Source organism: Dictyostelium discoideum (assembly GCF_000004695.1).
Source record: "Dictyostelium discoideum AX4 chromosome 6 chromosome, whole genome shotgun sequence".
NCBI classification, from domain to species: Eukaryota; Evosea; class Eumycetozoa; order Dictyosteliales; family Dictyosteliaceae; genus Dictyostelium; species Dictyostelium discoideum.
The window spans coordinates 2,093,861-2,113,860 of NC_007092.3; the positions used below are offsets into that span (position 1 = coordinate 2,093,861).

Below are 20,000 nucleotides of genomic sequence, written 5' to 3' on the forward strand. Positions count from 1 at the left end.
GATTTATATTTATAATTTGATCAATTGGAGAAATGTGAGAATTTACAGGTGTTAATGATGGAGTTGAAGTTGGAGTTGGAGAAGGAGTTGATGAAACGATAGTATGTTGAACAGCTAAACCAAAATCACCCAATGATACCAATAAGCCACCTCCATCAGAATTTTCTTCAAATGAACTTGATATATTGCTAAATGATGATTGTTGGTGGTGATCCTCTTCTCTAACTAAAAATACATTACCAGGTTTTAAATCTCTATGAATGATTCCCTTGGAATGAATATATCTTAAACCAATACAAATCTGTTTAAAAATATTTAAATTCTCTTCTTCATTAACTTGATCAGGTGGTCTATTTTCTAACCATTGACTAAGAGTTTGAGAATATAATTGCATCACAATAAATAATGTTGTAATTCTATTAATTTTTGGTGAAACAATATTATTTTTATTATTATTATTATTGTTATTGTTATTATTATTATTTATTGATGGTTTTAATAAAGAATTATTTTGAGTTAATGATGATCTTAAACTTGGTGGTTGTGATTTTTGTTGTTGTTGTTGTTGTTGTTGTTGGTATTGTTTTGGTGGCATTGAGATTGGTGGAGTTGTTGAAGTTGGAATTGATGATGGATTTGGAATTAAATCATCATTATTTTCAAATACACCACTATAATCACTATCAGATTCTGATAATGAATCATCATCTGTTTCTTCCTCACCTTCACTTGATGAAAATGAACGACGATGACGACTATGATTAAATGATTCAGTATCAGTATCATTTTGTATATTAGTCATAGTACTACGATTTGTGTCATCGAATCCTTGAGAATCATCTTCATCGGATTCTTCATCTGAACCATCATCCAAACTAAAACTTGTGTAATGTTTTTTTGGTGTCTTAAAGAAGCCAACTCCATTACTACTAACATCATTTGAATCATCAGAATCATCATAACTCTTTTTAAAACGTGATGAATTGATCATTGATTCTCGAATTGATGTTTGTTTATTAAATTGTTTAAAATCTTCATCATGTGGGAATTGAAGTTTATATAAACTATCATCAGATGATGATGAAGAAGATGACGATGATGATGATGAAATATCATCATCATTATCATCACCTGCACCAGATTGGTCCAAAGCTTTTTTCTTACTGTTATTATTATTATTATTTACATTTTTCTTTTTTTGTGGTGAAACTTTCTTTTTGGCTTTATTAACTCTACGATTACATGGATTATCACTCTCATTCAAGTAGGAAGCCTCTTCTGAAGTGGTTCCCCAATTGCCATCGAATAATAAATGATTGTTATAAATGATATTTTTGATATCACTATCAATTTGTTTACCATTTGAGGTTGACAATGATGTTGATGCCATTGATGATGATGGTGGTAATAATTCCTCAGTCTCTAACCAAGCTGAATGGTATCTAACGATATTTCTATGATTTAATGATGCCAAAGTTTTTACCTCTCTCAAAACCTTTTCTAAAAAGGTTTTGGTGGTGTTTTTAAATGGTATCTTTTTCAATGCATAATATTCTCCATCCAATTTATTCTTTACCTTAAAAACTGATCCATATCCACCTTTTCCAACTTTTTCTATTTCACAAAAATCCTCTTCATATCTGGAAACTTTTAATTGTTGTTGAAATTGTTGAAGTTGTGAGTTTGGATGTAATAAGTGAACTTGTGGTATTGGTTGTTGATTTTGTTGGTTTTGTTGTTGAAATTGTTGTTGTTGTTGTTGTTGTCCACAACTAAAAATAATAAATAGAAAGTAAGTGTTTTTAAAAAAAAGAAAAAAGAAAAAAAGAAATTCGTAATAAAAGATATTAGTAATAGATTGATATAAATAAAATAAAGTATTTTTTTTTTTTTTTTTTTTTTTTTTTTTTTTTTTTTTTTTTTTTTTTTTAAAAAAAAAACTTACAATGAAGATGGCAATGTAGTATATCTTGGTGATAAGTCATTTGATGAATTATTTAAATTTTGAGAAGGTAATGAAGACAAGGAAAATCCTCTTTGAAGCATATTTATAAAACTATATATTCTATTTAATTATAACTTTACTATTATTGCTAGTGTGTGTCTGTAATAATTTAAAAAAAAAAAATAAAATAAAAAAATATAATTTTAATAGATGTTAATGAGTTTTGACTTTTTTTTTTTTTTGTTTTTTTTTTATTTTTTGAATAATTATAAGAAAAATGCGATAAAAAATAAAAAATAAAATTAAACAAATAATTTTTTTTTTTTTTTTTTTTTTTTTTTTTGTGTGTGAATTAAAAAAATTATGCAATATACTACTTTTCAATCTTTTAATATTAAATCTTATTGAAAAAATAAAATAAATATGTTTTGTAATTTTTTTTTAAATTATTTATATTTTACAGAAATTATTATTATTATATTAATATTAAAATATTTTTTTTTTTATTTTTTATTTTTTTATTTTTTATTTTTTTATTTTTTTATTTTATATGTACATTAACTAAAGATTTATTATAACATTTATTTATTTATTTATTTATTTAATCCCACAAATACATTCACTATTATCTTTTTGACTTTGATTTTTTTTTTTTTTTTTTTTTTTATTTATTATTATTTTTTTATTTTTTTGTTTTTTTTTTGTTTTTTTTTATTTTTTTTATTTTTTTTATTTTTTTATTTTCTTTAATTTGTTACTAAATTTATTTGTTGAGAACGAGTGTTGGTATTGTGGAAGAAAAGAAAAAAAAAAAAAAAAATTAATTTAAAATAAAATCTTTTTTCTTTTATTTTTTTTTTTATTTTTATTTTTTATTTTTTATTTTTTTTTTGAATTTTAAATTGTTTTTTTTTGAATTTTTTTGAATTTTTTGATTTTGCTGTTGTTATGACACACAAATAATCAAAATCACAAAAAAAAGCAAAAATTACCAAATTTAAATTGATAGTAATTAACTGATAATGATGATAATTTTAAATTATAGTAAAAAAAAAAAATAAAAAAAAATAAAAAAAATAAAAAAAATAATTAAAAATAATTAAAAAATAAATAAAAAACTTACTATTGATGCCCAAAAATTAAATAAAAATAAAAATTAGACAAAATAAAAAGGAAATTGATTGTATATCTTTTTTTAGATTTAAATATCTAAGTGTGACAAAACACCCACCCCAAAAAAAAATTTTATTTTTATTTTTATTTTTTTATTTTTTTATTTTTTTTCACACACACAAAAAAAAAATAAATCAAGTGAATTACAATCAAATGAAAGAGAGAAAGAAAAAGAAANAAAAAAAAAAATTGAGATTGTTATTATAATCTATTATTTGCAGAGTTGGCAAGGTGTGGTGTGTCTTTGGATTTATTATTTATTTTTTTCTATTTTTATTATTATTTTTTATTTTAAATTTTGTTTTTTTTTATTTATTTCGTTACTATTATTATTATTATTATTATTATAATTATTTTAAAAATTGCTATTAATTATTTATTAAATTATTTTTATTATTTTTAGGATTTAATTAAAAAAAAATGAAAATTTAAAAAAAAAAAATTATTAAAAAAAAAAAAATATTTAAAAATAATAAAAAAAAAAAAATAATAAAAAAAAAACAATGATTTTCGCACGATTGGAAATTTGAAAAGAAAAAAAATTTTTGTGACACTTACCCTGGTCAAATTCTTTTGAAAAAATAACTAAATTAAAAATATAGGTAATAGTGTTAAAAATTAAAATAAAATTAATTTATTAATTTTTTAATTTTTTAATTTTTTAATTTTTAATTTTTAATTTTTAATTTTTATTTTAAAATGTTCAGATATTGGAAAAATGAAATAAATAAATAAATAAATAAATAAATAAATAAATAAATAAATAAATAAGTAAAAAAAGAAATTGGTGAGGTTAATTATCTATTTGATTGTTGTAAAGATATTTAATACAGATTGTATAAAAAAAATAGAAATAAAAATAAAAATAAAAAAACAATTTATAATTATAAAAAAAATAAAAATGAAGGAATAAAAAAAAAAAAAAAAAAAAATAAAAAATGAAATTAAAAATAAAAAAAAAAAAAAAAAAAATTAAAAAACAGAGGAAGATATAATATTATATTATTATTTTAATTTTTAATGTACTTGGGCCCCCAATTTTAATTTTTTTTTATTTTTTTTTTTTTTACAAAAAAATTTTGTTTTTTTTTTTTTTAAAAATTATGGTTGGGTTAGGGGGAAAAATTAACAATGGGGGGAATATAAATAATTAAAAATTATTTTTTTCAATTGGGAATGTACAAATGTAATTGGGAGTTGGGGGGGTTTGGGGTTTAGTTTTTTTATTTAAATTATTTACCTATATATATATAAAAAAGATTTTTTCATTAAAAAAAAAAAAAAAAATTAAAAAATTACTAATTAAATTTTTTTATAATAAAAAAAAAAATAAAAATAAAAAACAAAATAAAAAATTTTAATAAAGGAAATATAAACAAGGAATTATTATATAATTAAAAAAAATTAAAAATTTTTTAATAAAAAAAAAAAAAATAAAATTAAAAAAATATAAAAAAACAAAATAAAAATATCTTTTTTTTTTTATATAATTAAATCCCAAATATTTTTTATTATTTTTTTTATTTTTTATTATTATTTTTTTTTTTTTTTTTTAATTAAAATAAATAATAAACAATTTGCAAAGATATTTTTATAAATCATTAATAATTTTGGGGAAGAGTAGGGGTGTTGTGAAAATTTTTTTTTTTTTAATCAAAAAGAGATTATTTTGTGATTGGTCATTTTTGCAATGGAGCATTGCATACCATATTGGAACAATTTAGTTTTTTCAAAAAAATTATTTTTTTTATTTTTTTATTTTATTTTTTTTTTATTTTTTTTTATTTTTTTTTTTTTTTCCATAATTTTTAATTCAAATAAAATCGTTTTTCTCGAGAGTAATAATAATTAGTAATTACAATAAAACGTTTAACTAGTTTCTTTTTTTTTTTTTTTCACACATTAAATTCAGTGTTACCGAACGAACAGGAGGAAAAAAAAAAAAAAAAGAAAAAAAGAAAAAAAAAGAAAAATAAAAAAAATTAAATAACCCCCCACCCACACACACAAAATTAAAATAAATTAAAATATCAACACTATATAATGATTACTAGAAATTTAAATAAATTAAATAAAGAGCGAAATTTAACGAATTTTTTAAAAATTTCAAAAGTATCTCTTCCACCATTTCTACCAACAATCACAATCAAATGTAATAAAAATAATAATACAATAAATGATTTTTATAATAAAATTAAAAAATCTACGATAAAAATTAATAATAATAATAATAATAATAATAAAAATTTAAATTATAATAAAATAAATTATTGTTCAAAATCATTTGCAAAATCAGAATATACATTTACATCAGTAGGTAATACACAATTGGATAATATAATAAAGTCAGTTGAAAATCAACCAAATGAAGGACCATTATTTGTTTATAATCAAATGGTAAAAGATGGTAAGATTAGAGTTGATTCATATCAAATTTCAACTGTTAAATTATTACAAAATTTATATAATCAATTAAAACATAAAGATTTCTTTAAAAATCAAGAATTTGGTGGAAATCAATCAAATAGTGGTTTAGTTTCATTTTCAAAATTTTTAAGTTTTTTAGGAAATAATAATAATGAAATAATTAGTGGTGATGAGAATTTAATTAAAGGAATTTATTTATATGGTGATGTAGGTTGTGGTAAATCATTTTTAATGGATTTATTTTATAATACAATTGATATTGAAAAGAAGAAGAGAATACATTTCCATCATTTCATGTTGGATGTTCATAAGAGAATTCATAAATGGCGTCAAACAAAGAGACCCGATGAGGATGACCCAATACCGCCATTATCGAGGGAGTTGGTTAAGGAGAGTTGGTTGTTATGTTTTGATGAGTTTCAAGTGACTGATGTATCAGATGCAATGATTTTAAAACGTTTATTTTCACATATGTTTGATTTGGGTGCAATTTTAGTGACAACTTCAAATCGTGCTCCAATCGATTTGTATAAGAATGGGTTAAATCGTCAGTTGTTTATACCGTTCATTCATTTCTTGGAGTCGAAATGTTTAGTGCACAATTTAAACTCTGGTGTGGATTATAGGTTGACAGGCACTCGTACGAAAAAGGTGTTTTATTATCCATCGAGTAGTAGTAAAGAGGTGGCTGACTTCAATCAACTATTCATACAATTGTCAAAGGGGGAGCCAATGGAGTCGAAGCAATTGGTGCTTTCTACAGGTAGGAAAGTGAATTGTCCAAGAACAGTATTGGATTCGATTGCTTTATTCGATTTTTATGAGCTTTGTGATAACGCATTGGGTGCTGATGATTATATAGAATTATCAAAACAATTTCATACTATATTTTTAGAGAATATTCCTCTAATGAATGAATCTTCAAAGAATCAAGCTCGTCGTTTCATCATTTTAGTCGATGTACTCTATGAACATAAAGTTAAATTAATTTGCACTGCTGCCTCTTCACCTGCTCAATTGTTCATGAGTGAAGGTTCAAATACAAACACTTCTGATGTTTTACAATTGGCTGATGATTTAAAATTAACACCTGAACAATTATCAAGATTCACTGGTGAAGAAGAAAGATTTATGTTTAGTAGAGCTGTATCAAGATTGGTTGAAATGCAATCTGATGAATATTTATTAAAATCTTCTTAAAAAAAAAAAAAAAAAAAATTATAATAATAATTATTTTAAAAAAAAAAGAAAAAAAAAAAAAGAAAAATAAAAACACGCACATACAAGTAAATAAAATAATAATAAATTACCAAAATTGTAATTATTACTTTCCAAAAGTAAGAAAATATTATACTTATAAAGATAAAGAGTTTTTTACTATTTTTAGAAATATGGTTGGTGGTAATATTTCTCTTTTAATTTTATTTGTAAATGTTGGTGTGAAATTTGTAAAAAATAAAAAAAAAATAAAAAAAAAGGGAAATAGTTTTATAATTTTAAAATTACTATAAATATAAAATTTTGATTTTAATTTACTTTTTTTTAATTGTTGGTGGGAAGAAAAAAAAAAAAAAAAATAGAATGAAACTTATATTAATTTATTTAATTTTAGTTTTTAATTTATTTAATTTTATAAATTGCCAAAATATATTAAAAGTTTCAAATGTAAGATTTGCCCAAACTCATGTAATACCAATTGAAGGAAAATCATGGAATATTCAAGGATCAACTAAACATATGTCGATAGTTGGTAAAAGAAGAGCATTACTATTAGCAAGTTTTCAAGACCAAAATTTAAGTTATTTCGCTACAATTTGGTATGATGGTGGAAAGGTTGGTATGATTCAATTAAATGATCCAAGTCAATTACCACTAACCGAAGATAATGGTGAAAAGTATTCAAAAGTTCACCATTCTGGAATGATTCCAAAGGAATGGGTAAGAGTAGGAATGAAAATTCAATTCTCTTCATTTGGTGGGATAAATGGTACTGAAGTATCAGATATTCTAAGTCCAGATGTTGGTCAGGATTATACTTTGAAAATGTGGATATTACCATTTTACTTATTTGGTGCAAATGATACTAACACTCAACCATTCTCAAAGACAAAAGGAATTGATTCAGGGATTTCTAAAGAATTAATTGAAAAATGGTCATGTTCTGATTTACAAGCTGATAATCATCCAATCCAAAAAATTGATTGGCCATACTTTGTAATGGAACCAAGAAGTGGTAATCCTGCAATGGTAATTACAAATTCTGATCAAAAGAAAGATGGTTATGCAATTATGAATGGTGTTTTGAGTATACTATGGCTACTTAGAGGAATGTTTGGTGAATCATCTTCATCAATTCAAATTTATTCACCACTTTTACATTTGGATGCAAAAGGTAGGTATGCAGATACTTACGGGGGGCTAGGTGGTAGTTCAGCAGGTACTGGAAATCATAGATTCACTGGTATCTTTATTCATGAACAAGGTCATGCAATGGGTTTGCCACATGCTGGTGAAGCATATGATAATAAAAGAAAATACCCGTACAAACAAGGAAGTTTATCAGGATCAGAATGGGGTTTCGACGCAAATCATAATGAATTTTTGGGTACTTTTATTCCTCCAACTGCAGAACTTTACAAAACTTGTAAAAAAAATTCAATCATTGATAGCAAAGGTCGTTGTGTTAAGCAAAGTGTTATGCAAAGTGGTGCTGGTGATCAGTCGTCAAAATATAGGTATAGTATGTTTGCAGATTTTGAAATGACAACAATTCAAAATTATTTTAAAAATTCAATTTATTATGACGAAACAAATGGTAAATATAAAAAATGGAATGATACATCTAAATCTTACTATGCGTATAAACCAATTACTAAAGAAAAAGGATTTGAAGGTGTTGATGAAAATACACCAATTGAAAGAAATGTTGATATCTATTCAATAATATTCACATATAGTACTGTTGAGAAACCAAAGGTAGGGAAAATATCACAAATTTATCCATTACTAAAATCAAAAGGTAATTTAATTAGACAATTCGATCCAACTAATAAAAAAGAAATGGATTCTGTTAATCCAAAATTGAATGGTGAATTTAAATGGTATTGCAATAGTAGTGGTTGTGATTATACAATTAGAGTTACATTTTATGATAGTTCATTAAAACATGTACTTTTACAACAGGGCAAACGTAAATATAAATTACCAACTGGTTCTTTCAGAGATAATATAAATGATCCAAAAAGTTCTGATAGTTTCATGTTAGGTGGTGTTAATATCAAAGCAAATAAAAAAATTAAAAAAGTTGAATTACTAGAAACTCCATTTGCATGGAATGGTATCCCAAAAAATCCAACTGTTTTAGTTTCAAAATCATTTTAAAATCTTTAAAATTTAGATTTGTTGTTTATATTTTATAAAAAAAAAAAAAAAAAAAAAAAAAAAAAAAAAAAAAAAAAAAAAAAAAAAAAAAACCATAAAAATCAAAACCTTAAGATTTAAAAAGATATTTTACTAATCTAATTGATATTAAAAATAAATAAAATTAAATCATTGTTTTATAAATTTCTTATTTTCATTTATTTAAATTAAATAGTTATTATTTTTTTTTTAAATTTTTTATGAAATAAATCTGTATTATTATTTTTTTTTATTTTCCAAACACCCTAATTCTACATAAAAAAAAAAAAAAAAATTTTTTATCTTTTTTTGTATTTTAGTGACATATTACATACTAAACTATTCATAATAAAAAAAAAAATGAAAATAATTTTCTAAGTCTTTATTAATATTTTTTTTATTTTTTTTATTTATATTACAAAATTAATAAATAATGAAAGATTAAAAAAAAGAAATTTATTAATTCATTTATTTTAGATAATAATATTTAATTTTTATTTTTATTTTTTTTTTTTTTTTTTTGTCTTTATAAAAAAATGGGGTGCATTTTTATTTTATTTATTATGGGATGCCTTTATTATTCAAAAAAAAAAAAAAAAAGATAAAATATAAAAGTATCTCTTTTTAAATTATAACCAATCAATATAATAATAATAATAATAATAACCTCAATTAAGAATATATACAACAATGATTTAATCGAAACCCATCAGAAAACAACACCAACGCCAACCTCAAATCGAACACCAACAAGAGCGAGCATGTATGATATTTGAAAATCTAATTTATTTTATTAAAATAAAATTTATGTATTTAAATACCTAATGAATAATTATTTGAATCCTTCTATTAATATAGTCGAAAAATATATGGGAATTAATTCAAACTTTTTTTTTTTAAAATCAAATTAATTAAGATTTCAAGAGTTTTTTTTAGAAGTAGTATTAAAGTTTGAAAAGGGTATTGAAATTTTTTTAATTTTTTAAAAAAGTATAAAAGAAATTTATTATTTAATTATTTTTTTAATTTATAATAATAAATAAAAAATAATAAAATGAAATTAATATTAATATTAATTTTTTTATTTAGTTGTATATTATTTATAAATTGTGAAAATTTAATAAAAGTTTTAGATGTTAGATTAGCTCAAACTCATGTCATACCAGTTGAAGGTAAAACATGGAATCTTAATAATAACATTCAACATATGTCAATTGTTGGAAATAGAAGAGCATTCTTATTAGCAAGTTTTGATGATCCAACTCAGACTTATTATACTACTATTTGGTTTAATGATAAATTGGTTGGCCCTCTTAAATTAAATGATCCAAGTCAATTACCACCAACTGAAGATAAAGGTGAAAAGTATTCAACAGTTCACCATTCCATTATGCTTTCAAAGGAATGGGTGAAAGTAGGAATGAAAATTCAATTCTTCACAATTGGTAATGATGGAAATGGTTCATCAGTTGTAAAATCCTCTGATTTCTTTTATCCAGATGTTGGTCAAGATTATACTTTGAAAATGTGGACACTCCCATTTTACTTATTTGGTGCAAATGATACCAATACTCAACCATTCTCAAAGACAAAAGGAATTGATTCTGAAATTACTAAAGAATTAATTGAAAAATGGTCATGTTCTGATTTACAAGCAATAAATCATCCAATACAAAAAATTGATTGGTCATACTTTGTAATGGAACCAAGAAATGGTAATCCAGCAATGGTAATTACAAATTCTGATCAAAAGAAAGATGGTTATGCAATTATGAGTGGTGTTTTGAATATCTTAACTCAAATTAGAAAAGTTTTTGGTGAATCATCTTCATCAATTCAAATTTATTCACCACTTTTACATTTGGATTCAAAAGGTAAATATGCAGATCCTTATGGAGGACTAGGTGGTGGTTCCAGGGGAACAGGTGACTATACATATAAGGGTATCTTTATCCACGAACAAGGTCATGCTATGGGATTGCCTCATGCTGGCGAGGCTTTTGACAAAGGAACTTTCCCATATCAAAAAGGAAGCTTATCAGGATCAGAGTGGGGTTTCGATGCAAATCATAATGAATTTTTAGGTAATTTTCTTCCTCCAACTGCTGAATATTATAGAAATTGTCAAAAATCATTTTTAATTGATAACAAAGGTCGTTGCATTAAACAAAGTGTAATGCAAGGAGGTGCTGGCGATCAATCGTCAAAATATAGATTTAGTATGTTTGCAGATTATGAAATGACAACAATTCAAAATTATTTTAAAAATTCAATTTACTATGATGAAACAAATGGCACCTATAAAAAATGGAATGATACATCTAAATCTTATTATGATTACAAACCAATTACTCAAAATAAAGGATTATGGGGTATTGATGATGGAACACCAATTGAAAGAGATATTGATGTATATACAATTTTATTCACACACAGTACAGTTGGACCAAAAGAATTATCACAAATCTATCCATTACTTAAATCAAAAGGTAATTTAATGAGACAATTCGATCCAACTAATAAAACTGAAATGGCAATTATAATTCCAAATACTGGTGCTATTCCTTGGTATTGTCATGACAGTGGTTGTGACTATACAGTTAGAGTTACATTTGATGATAATTCATTACAACATGTACTCTTACAACAAGGTAAACGTAAATATTGGAAACCAATGAGTGATTTAAAAGATAATATAATGGATCCAAAAAGTTCTGATAGTTTCATGTTAGGTGGAATTAATGTCAAAGCAAATAAAAAAATTAACAAAGTTGAATTATTAGAAACTCTCTTGGGATGGAATGGTATTTCAAATAATGCAACTGTTTTAGCCTCAAAATCATTTTAAAATCTTTAAAAATCTTTAAATAAATAAATAATAAATCTTTAAAATTTTTAAACAAATATATAATTTGTCTTTTAATTAATATTTTAAATTTTAAATTAATTCTTCTAGTCAACCTTATTTATTATTGACATAGATTTTTTTTTCTTCTTAATTCTTGTTTGAAAATCTTTTTTTATTATCATTTTAATAAAATAAAAATTACAAAATTTGATTGGGATAAGGGAAGTTTTTTATTTGACCCCCCCCCCCCCCACACACATATAAAATAAATTTAGATTTTAAGGAAGTTTTAATAATATGAAAGTTTGAAAATAATATTAATTAAATGTTTTATTTTTTTTAAAATTTTTAATTAAACAAAATGAAATTAGTATTAATATTTTTAATTATTAATTTTTTTTTATTTATAAATTGTGAAAATTTAATAAAAGTTTTAGATGTTAGATTAGCTCAAACTCATATAATAGTCCACCTTATTTATTATTGACATAGATTATTTTTTTCTTAATTCTTGTTTGAAAATCTTTTTTCATTATTATCATTTTAATAAAATAAAAATTACAAAATTTGATTGGGATAAGGGAAGTTTTTTATTTGACCCCCCCACACACACATATAAAATAAATTTAGATTTTAAGGAAGTTTTAATAATATGAAAGTTTGAAAATAATATTAATTAAATGTTTTATTTTATATTTTTTATTTCAAATTTGAAAAATTATAAATAATAATAATTTATAAATTATTTTTTTAAAAATTTTTAATTAAACAAAATGAAATTAGTATTAATATTTTTAATTATTAATTTTTTATTGATTATAAATTGTGAAAATTTAATAAAAGTTTTAGATGTTAGATTAGCTCAAACTCATATAATTCCAATTGAAGGCAAAACATGGAATCTTAAAAATAAAACTCAACATATGTCGATAATAGGGAATAGAAGAGCATTATTATTGGCAAGTTTTGAAGATTTAAATAAAAGTTATTATGTTTCAATTTGGTTGGATAATAAAATAATTGGTTCACTTGAATTAAAAGATCCAAGTCAATTACCACAAACTGAAGACAATGGAGAAAGGTATTCAACAAAACATCATTCAGTATTACTACCAAAGGAATGGATTAGACCAAACATGAAAATTAAATTTACTTTAACCGAAAGTAAAGATAATAGTTCATTAAATATTGATAGTTCAAATTTCTTTTATCCAGATGTTAGTCAAGACTATACATTGAAAATGTGGACATTACCATTTTATTTATTTGGTGCAAATGATACAAACACGCAACCATTCTCCGTTACAAATGGAATTGGTTCTGAAATTACAAAGGAACTAATGGAAAGATGGTCATGTTCTGATATTATTGCTGTAAATCATCCAATACAAAGAATTGATTGGCCATATCTTGTAATGGAACCAAGAAATGGTAATCCAGCAATGTTAATTACAAACTCTGATCAAAAGAAAGATGGCTACGCAATTATGAATGGAGTTTTGAATATTTTAACAGAAATTAGAGAAGCTTTTGGTGAATCAACATCATCAATTCAAATTTATTCTCCCCTTTTACATTTGGGTGCTAATGGTAAGTATACTAATCCTGGTGGAGGTTTAGGAGGAGGTTCCAGGGGAACTGGTGATCATAAATACACATTTACCTTTTTCCATGAACAAGGCCATGCAATGGGATTGCCTCATGCCGGTGAAGCTTTTGCAGCTGGATCGTACCCCTATGTAAATGGTAGTCTATTGGGATCAGAATGGGGTTATGATGCGAACCACAATGAGCTATTGGGAACTTTTATTCCTCCAACATCTGATCAATTTAAAAATTGTAGAAGAAATTCTGTTTTTGATAGTAAAGGTCGTTGTGTTAAACAAAGTGTTATGCAAGGAGGTGCAGGTGATTATTCGTCAAAATATAGATATAGTATGTTTGCAGATTTTGAAATGACAACAATTCAAAACTATTTTAAAAATTCAATTTATTATGATCAAACAAAAGGTACATATAAAAAATGGAATGATACATCTAAATCTTATTTTGAATATATTCCTTCAACAAAAAACAACGGTTTATGGGGACTTGATGATGGAACACCAATTGAAAGAGATATCGAAGTATATACAATTCTATTTACATATAGTACAGTTGGACCAAAAGAGTTATCACAAATCTATCCAATATTAAAATCGTCAAAAGGTAATTTAATGAAAAGATATGATCCAACCAATAAAAATGATATGAAATTAATTACACCAGGTTCAGGTTCATGGTACTGTTTTGCAAGTGGTTGTGATTACACAGTAAGAGTTACATTTGATGATGATTCACTTGAACATATACTATTAAGACAAGGAAAACGTAAATATTGGAACCCAATGGGTGACTTTAAGGAAAATCTTTACAATGCAACTAGTTCAAATAGTTTTATATTGAGAGGTATAAATGTTAAAGCAACCAAATCAATTAAAAAAGTTGAACTTCTTGAAACTTTAATGGCTTGGAAAGGAATTTCAAATGCAACTGTTTTAGTATCAAAAGATTTTTAAATAATTTTTTTTTTTTGATAAATTTTTAAAAAATAAATAATAATAGAGTCTTAATTTTAAATTAATTTTTAAAAAACAAATATTATAATATTTAATATATTTTTATATGTTGGTTTATTTTAAATTACATGAAATTTAAATGGGGGTATGAATGAATTTAAATAATAATAATTTGTTTTTGGAAAAATTTATTTTTAATAATAAATAAAAAATAAAAAAAAAAGATTTATTTTTTATAATTGAACAAACAAAAATTATAATTTGTTTATTATTATTTTAAAATAATTTAAGTGTACTCTATACTATAATCTGTTTAATCTAGATTATTAAAGTAAATTGTTTGTTTTTCGTTATTTTTTTTTTTTGTTTTTTTTAATTTTTTAAAAATGAGTTTTATCTAAAGGTAATCTACCACATTCTAACCTTAATACTGGTAAATTAATATTGATTATTTTTGTGTAATTTTCTGACTTTGTAATGGGAAAAGATAAAAATCTAATTTTAGAAATAGTGGATAATAAGTTTAATATATTATTATTGTAATTTTAAAAAAAAAGGAGTTTGTTTATTTTTTTTTTTTTTTTATTCACTTTTTTTTTTTTTCCTTTTTTTTTTTTTTCTATTCACATTTTTATTATTTATTTATTCAATTAAAAAACAAAAACACAAGCACAGAAATTTTATTTTTAAGTAATTTTAATATAGAATAACCATTTAACAATATTGTAATATGAATTTATTAACACATATATTTTAACCCCTTTTTTTTTTTTTATTTATAATTTTTCATTTAAATAATGGTATAAAAAAAAAAAATAAAAAAAATAAAAAAAAAATAAAAAAAAAAAAAACAAATGAAAATATTTATTATAAAAATAATATTAGTACTCTTTAACTATGTATTATTAAGTTATTCAATAAATCAAGATTTAAATATTTTAAATGTATATGATGTTAGATTTGCACAAACTCATGTTATACCAATTGAAGGTAAAAGTTGGATACTTAATAATAAAACCTATACATTAACGATTGTTGGTAATAGAGATTCATTGTTATTAGTTAAATTTATTGATATATCAATAACAGGAACATCATCAATCAAAACAGTAACAACAAAAACAACCAAAGAAGAAATAAAAGCAACAATATTAACAAACACATATAATGTAATGGTATGGAATAATGATATAGTAATGGGAACACGTTTATTAAATGATCCAAATCAATTACCACCAACAGAATCAAATGGAGAACAATATTCAAATGAACATCATAGTATAATGATACCAAAAGAATGGGTAAAACCTGGTATGAAATTGCAATTTTTTGAAAATTCAAATAGTTTTATAAAGAGTTCAAAATTTATATTTCCAAATGTTGGTCAAGATTATACATTAAAAATGTGGACATTACCATTTTATTTATTTGGTGCAAATGATACAAATACAAGACCATTCAATCAAACTAAAAACATTGATGATAGTATAAGTGCTGGTTTAAGTCAAGTTTATTCATGTTCAAATATTTTATCATTAAATCATCCAATTCAAAGGGTAGATTGGCCTTATTTAGTATTAGGACCTAGAAATGGTTTACCTGGAATGTTAATTACAAATTCAGATCAAAAAAAAGATGGTTATGCAATAATGGAAGGTGTATTAAATATTTTAACAGGAATTAGAGTTGCATTTGGTGAATCAACATCATCAATTCAAATATATGCACCATTATTACATTTAGGTGCAAATGGTAAATATGCTGATACCTATGGAGGTTTAGGGGGAAGTTCCAGAGGTACAGGAGACTATAGGTATGTAGCTCAATTGAGTTTTCTATTATAATAAACTCACTTTCAAATATTAAAACCAAATTAAAAAAAAATTAAAAATAAACCTAAAATTTAATTCTGAATCTAATGGTATATTTTTTAATAATTTATAACCAAATTAAAATATTTATATAGATATTCTGATACATTTGTACATGAACAAGGCCATGCTATGGGATTACCCCATGCAGGGGAAGCTTTTGCATCTGGCTCATACCCCTATGTAAATGGTAGTCTACTAGGATCAGAATGGGGTTTCGATATTAATCATTATGAATTCCTTAGTATTACCCTTTCAAATACATCAAAAAACTATAAAGGATGTGAAAAAAAGAATGTTAAAGATACACAAAATCGTTGTGTTAAACAAAGTGTTATGCAAAGTGGTGCAGGTGATAGATCATCAAATTATTTATTTAGTATGTTTTCCGATTTTGAAATGTCAATTATTCAAAATTATTTTAAAAATTCAATTTACTATGATGAACAAATTGGAAAATATAAAAAATGGAATGAAACTATTGGTTCATATTATGAATATAAACCAATTACAAAAGATTATGGATTCTATAGGCTAGATGATGGTATACCAATTGAAAGAGATATTGATGTCTATACAATTGTATTTACCTATAGTTTGGTTGGACCTGAACCATTATCACAAATTTATCCATTACTTAAATCAAAAGGTAATTTAATTAGACAATTTGATCCAACTAATAAAACTGAAATGAAATTAATTACACCAAATACCGGTTCAATTCCATGGTATTGTTTTAATAGTGGTTGTGATTATACAATTAGAGTTACCTATGATGATGATTCAATTAAACATATACTCCTTCAACAAGGTAAACGTCAATATTGGAAACCAATGGGTGATTTTAAATTAAATTTTAATGATCCAACAAGTTCTGATAGTTTCTTATTAGGTGTAATAAATGTTAAAGCAATAAAAACAATTAAAAAGGTTGAATTATTAGAAACTTTAATGGCTTGGAATGGAATATCTAAAAATTCAAAACTATTAACATTTAAATTATTTTAATTTAAAAAAAAAAAAATAAAAAATAAAAAATAAATAAATAAAAAAGATATATAATAATAAAAATTATAGTTTAATATTTTAATTTTAATTTTTTTTTTTTTTTTTTTTTTTTTTTTTTTTTTTAATACAAAAAAATTTATTTATTTATTTATTTTATTATATTATATAATTTATATAATATTATTTATTTTACTTAATAACTATACAACATATATTATTATTAATTATTAATTTTTTTTTTTTTTTTTTTTTTTTTATTCCATTTGAATTGCATCTGGATCTTCATCATTACATTTATTACTACCACCAACAGCATAATTATTATCATCAGCTGCTTTATTATAATCTAAACCTGATAAATTTGTATAACTTGAACTTGATTTAAGTGATGGATCTAATAAAGAATTTGATGGATGAACTATTAATAAAGAGACTTGAGTATTATTAATTAATTTCTCTTGTTTGGTAGCATCTTCACGTGGTACACCAACAACAACACACCAATATTCAGCGTCTGGGTTACTTGATCTTTGGAGAACTTCTTGGTATGGATCATTTGATTGAATGATGTTAAAGCTATCAATATTAATCTTTGGATTATTACCAATTCTTTCCAAGAGTTTCTCTGGATTGGTGGCCAATACTGTGATTTTGATATTTTCACGTCTAGCCATTTTGATGACGACTGTGAGAGCATCATTTTCATAGATTTCACCAGAGAATCCGAATAAAATATTATGTTGTCTATGGAATCTTTCTAAACCTTTATCAACGACTACACCAACACATGATTTACAAGTTTGTAAAACTTTGACAATAACTTTACCATAGAATGCTTGGCCATCACTGCCACCACTACCACCACCACCAAAGAAACCACCAGATTGACCAAGTGAAGAAATACCTTCGTTAGCAACCTCACTTCTAGTATAACCCAATAAAATGAGATCTGGCCATTGATTCTTTTTAGCTACAGAGGAAATATCTTGAGCAGGATCAGTGGAATTAATAAAGATTGGTTTAAATGGTAAACCAACTTCTTGTGAATCGTTTTGAATTGCTTCAACTGCTTCTCTCTTTTGAGCTGGTAAATTCTTGATATTATTTGAAGTGCTATAGAAATAGGATGATGGTCTATCAGAGATTGGATGTAAGAACAATGATTTTACTCTATATTTCTTTTTGGATTCCTCATCGGATGGAGTGATAGCTGCAGCGATATTTGTAAGAGCTGTACCAACTCTTGTGTTTGAAATGTATAATAAAATATTGAAACGACCTTTTTGTCTTGTCTCCATTGGAACTGTATTTTGTCTTTCTTCCCATTTGGTCCAAAGGAAATGTACGATTGGTGTGGTCATAAATGTGGTGACCAAAGCCATAATGACAAACATGGTGAATGTGGTTTTATCCAATACATGAATATCCAAACCAATGTTTAATACGATTAACTCTACCAAACCTTTAGTGTTCATAAGGAAACCAATGGTTAAAGATTCTCTCCATGATTTCTTTGTGAATCTACTTGCGAGTGTTGCACCACCAATTTTACCAAGACATGCAATGAAAATGATGAAAACTGTTAAACCACCAGCAGCACCACTATCAATTGAACTGAGATCTGTACGGAGACCAGAGTAAGTGAAATACAATGGCAATAAGATGATTGTAACGAAATCTTCAATACTTTCTGTGACATGGATGTGGAAACCGTTGTGTCTTGGTGTGATGATACCCATTACGAATGCACCGAAAATTGAATGGACACCAATTACTTGAGTAAAGAAAGCGCAAACTAATGTGAGAATAAGGATAACGACCAACATGTTATGTTTTTGTGCTTCGGTTCTAACAAAACGTTTGTAAAGAAAATCAATTCCAAATCTACCAACGGTACCCATGAATATTAAGAACCCAATTAACATGAGGAATGTCCAAAGGGCTGAAAGATTTACACCTTCATCACTACCGGATTTGATATTGTTACCCCATGAAACTACAATAGCCAACAAGATCCATGCAATTACATCATCAACTGAAGCAGCGGCAATTGAACTAATACCGACTCTTGTACCCATTAAATTACGTTCATTTAAAATACGAGCCAACACTGGAAAAGCGGTAATGGAAATGGCAACACCAACGAAAACACAAAATAACCCGAAATTTGGTACAGTAACTGTGTCCTCATGGAATGGCATAAATTGATATAATGTAGCGGCAAGACCAATACCCATTGCAAATGGAAGAATAATCGATGACAAAGAAATGATCATTGAGGCTTTAAGATTCTTTTTAAGAATGGATGCATCAACTTCTAAACCAATCATAAACATAAAGAAAATTAAACCAATATTGGCAATAACATTCAATGTTGTGATTGATGAACCTGATGGGAAAACATTTACTGAAAAAGCAGTTGCTTTACTTAATACTGAAGGACCTAATAAAATACCAGTAATAACTTCAGAAATTACTGGTGGTTCTGTTTATAGGAGAGAGAAAAAAAAAAAAAAAAAAAAAAAAAAAAAAAAAAAAAAAAAAAAATTTTGTGGAACAGGGGGATAAGAATAAAAAAAAAAAAATAATAATAAACAGTTAATAAATTTTATTATTTAAAAAAAAAAAAAAAAAAATTAACTTACGTTTTACAAAATTTAAAAGATAGCCTAATGCTCTTGAAATAATAACAATTAAAAGTACTTGTACAATAAATAAACACACTGGATCTGTTAATGGATTTAAACCAGTTGCAATTGAAACACCTTCAG

The 20,000-nt window shown here is 24.1% G+C and overlaps 7 protein-coding genes across 7 annotated transcripts in view; 5 read left to right on the forward strand and 2 right to left on the reverse strand.

Annotated features, from left to right (window-relative positions):
* Positions 1-46: 46 nt before the first annotated feature.
* DDB_G0295843 (hypothetical protein) lies at positions 47-2,046 on the reverse strand (the record flags this gene model as incomplete). The annotated part of the gene is made up of 2 exons (XM_002649043.1): positions 47-1,772; positions 1,946-2,046. Coding segments are annotated over 2 exons (1,827 nt in total), but the record flags the coding sequence as incomplete, so codon positions are not given.
* A 3,115-nt stretch (positions 2,047-5,161) lies between these two features.
* DDB_G0292852 (AFG1-like ATPase) lies at positions 5,162-6,745 on the forward strand (the record flags this gene model as incomplete). Its single annotated transcript, XM_629363.1, has 1 exon — positions 5,162-6,745. The coding sequence occupies one exon, from the start codon at positions 5,162-5,164 to the stop codon at positions 6,743-6,745; it is 1,584 nt and encodes a 527-aa protein (XP_629365.1).
* Positions 6,746-7,126: 381 nt separating this feature from the next.
* On the forward strand, positions 7,127-8,926 carry DDB_G0292822 (hypothetical protein; the record flags this gene model as incomplete). The annotated part of the gene is made up of 1 exon (XM_629364.1): positions 7,127-8,926. One exon carries the CDS (start codon positions 7,127-7,129, stop codon positions 8,924-8,926), a length of 1,800 nt encoding a protein of 599 aa, XP_629366.1.
* A 1,072-nt stretch (positions 8,927-9,998) lies between these two features.
* Positions 9,999-11,792, forward strand: DDB_G0292824 (hypothetical protein; the record flags this gene model as incomplete). Its single annotated transcript, XM_629365.1, has 1 exon — positions 9,999-11,792. One exon carries the CDS (start codon positions 9,999-10,001, stop codon positions 11,790-11,792), a length of 1,794 nt encoding a protein of 597 aa, XP_629367.1.
* A 773-nt stretch (positions 11,793-12,565) lies between these two features.
* Positions 12,566-14,350, forward strand: DDB_G0292826 (hypothetical protein; the record flags this gene model as incomplete). Its single annotated transcript, XM_629366.1, has 1 exon — positions 12,566-14,350. One exon carries the CDS (start codon positions 12,566-12,568, stop codon positions 14,348-14,350), a length of 1,785 nt encoding a protein of 594 aa, XP_629368.1.
* An 854-nt stretch (positions 14,351-15,204) lies between these two features.
* Positions 15,205-17,229, forward strand: DDB_G0292828 (hypothetical protein; the record flags this gene model as incomplete). The annotated part of the gene is made up of 2 exons (XM_629367.1): positions 15,205-16,163; positions 16,317-17,229. 2 exons carry the CDS (start codon positions 15,205-15,207, stop codon positions 17,227-17,229), a joined length of 1,872 nt encoding a protein of 623 aa, XP_629369.1.
* Positions 17,230-17,483: 254 nt separating this feature from the next.
* DDB_G0292830 (hypothetical protein) overlaps positions 17,484-20,000 on the reverse strand; it is a gene marked incomplete at both ends in the record, with an annotated part of 2,521 nt that continues 4 nt past the window's right edge. Inside the window, 2 exons of the mRNA XM_629368.1 lie at positions 17,484-19,714; positions 19,875-20,000. The exon at positions 19,875-20,000 is cut by the window's right edge and continues 4 nt beyond it. Coding sequence (XP_629370.1) covers positions 17,484-19,714; positions 19,875-20,000 — 2,357 coding nt within the window. The remainder of the gene's footprint in view (positions 19,715-19,874) is intronic.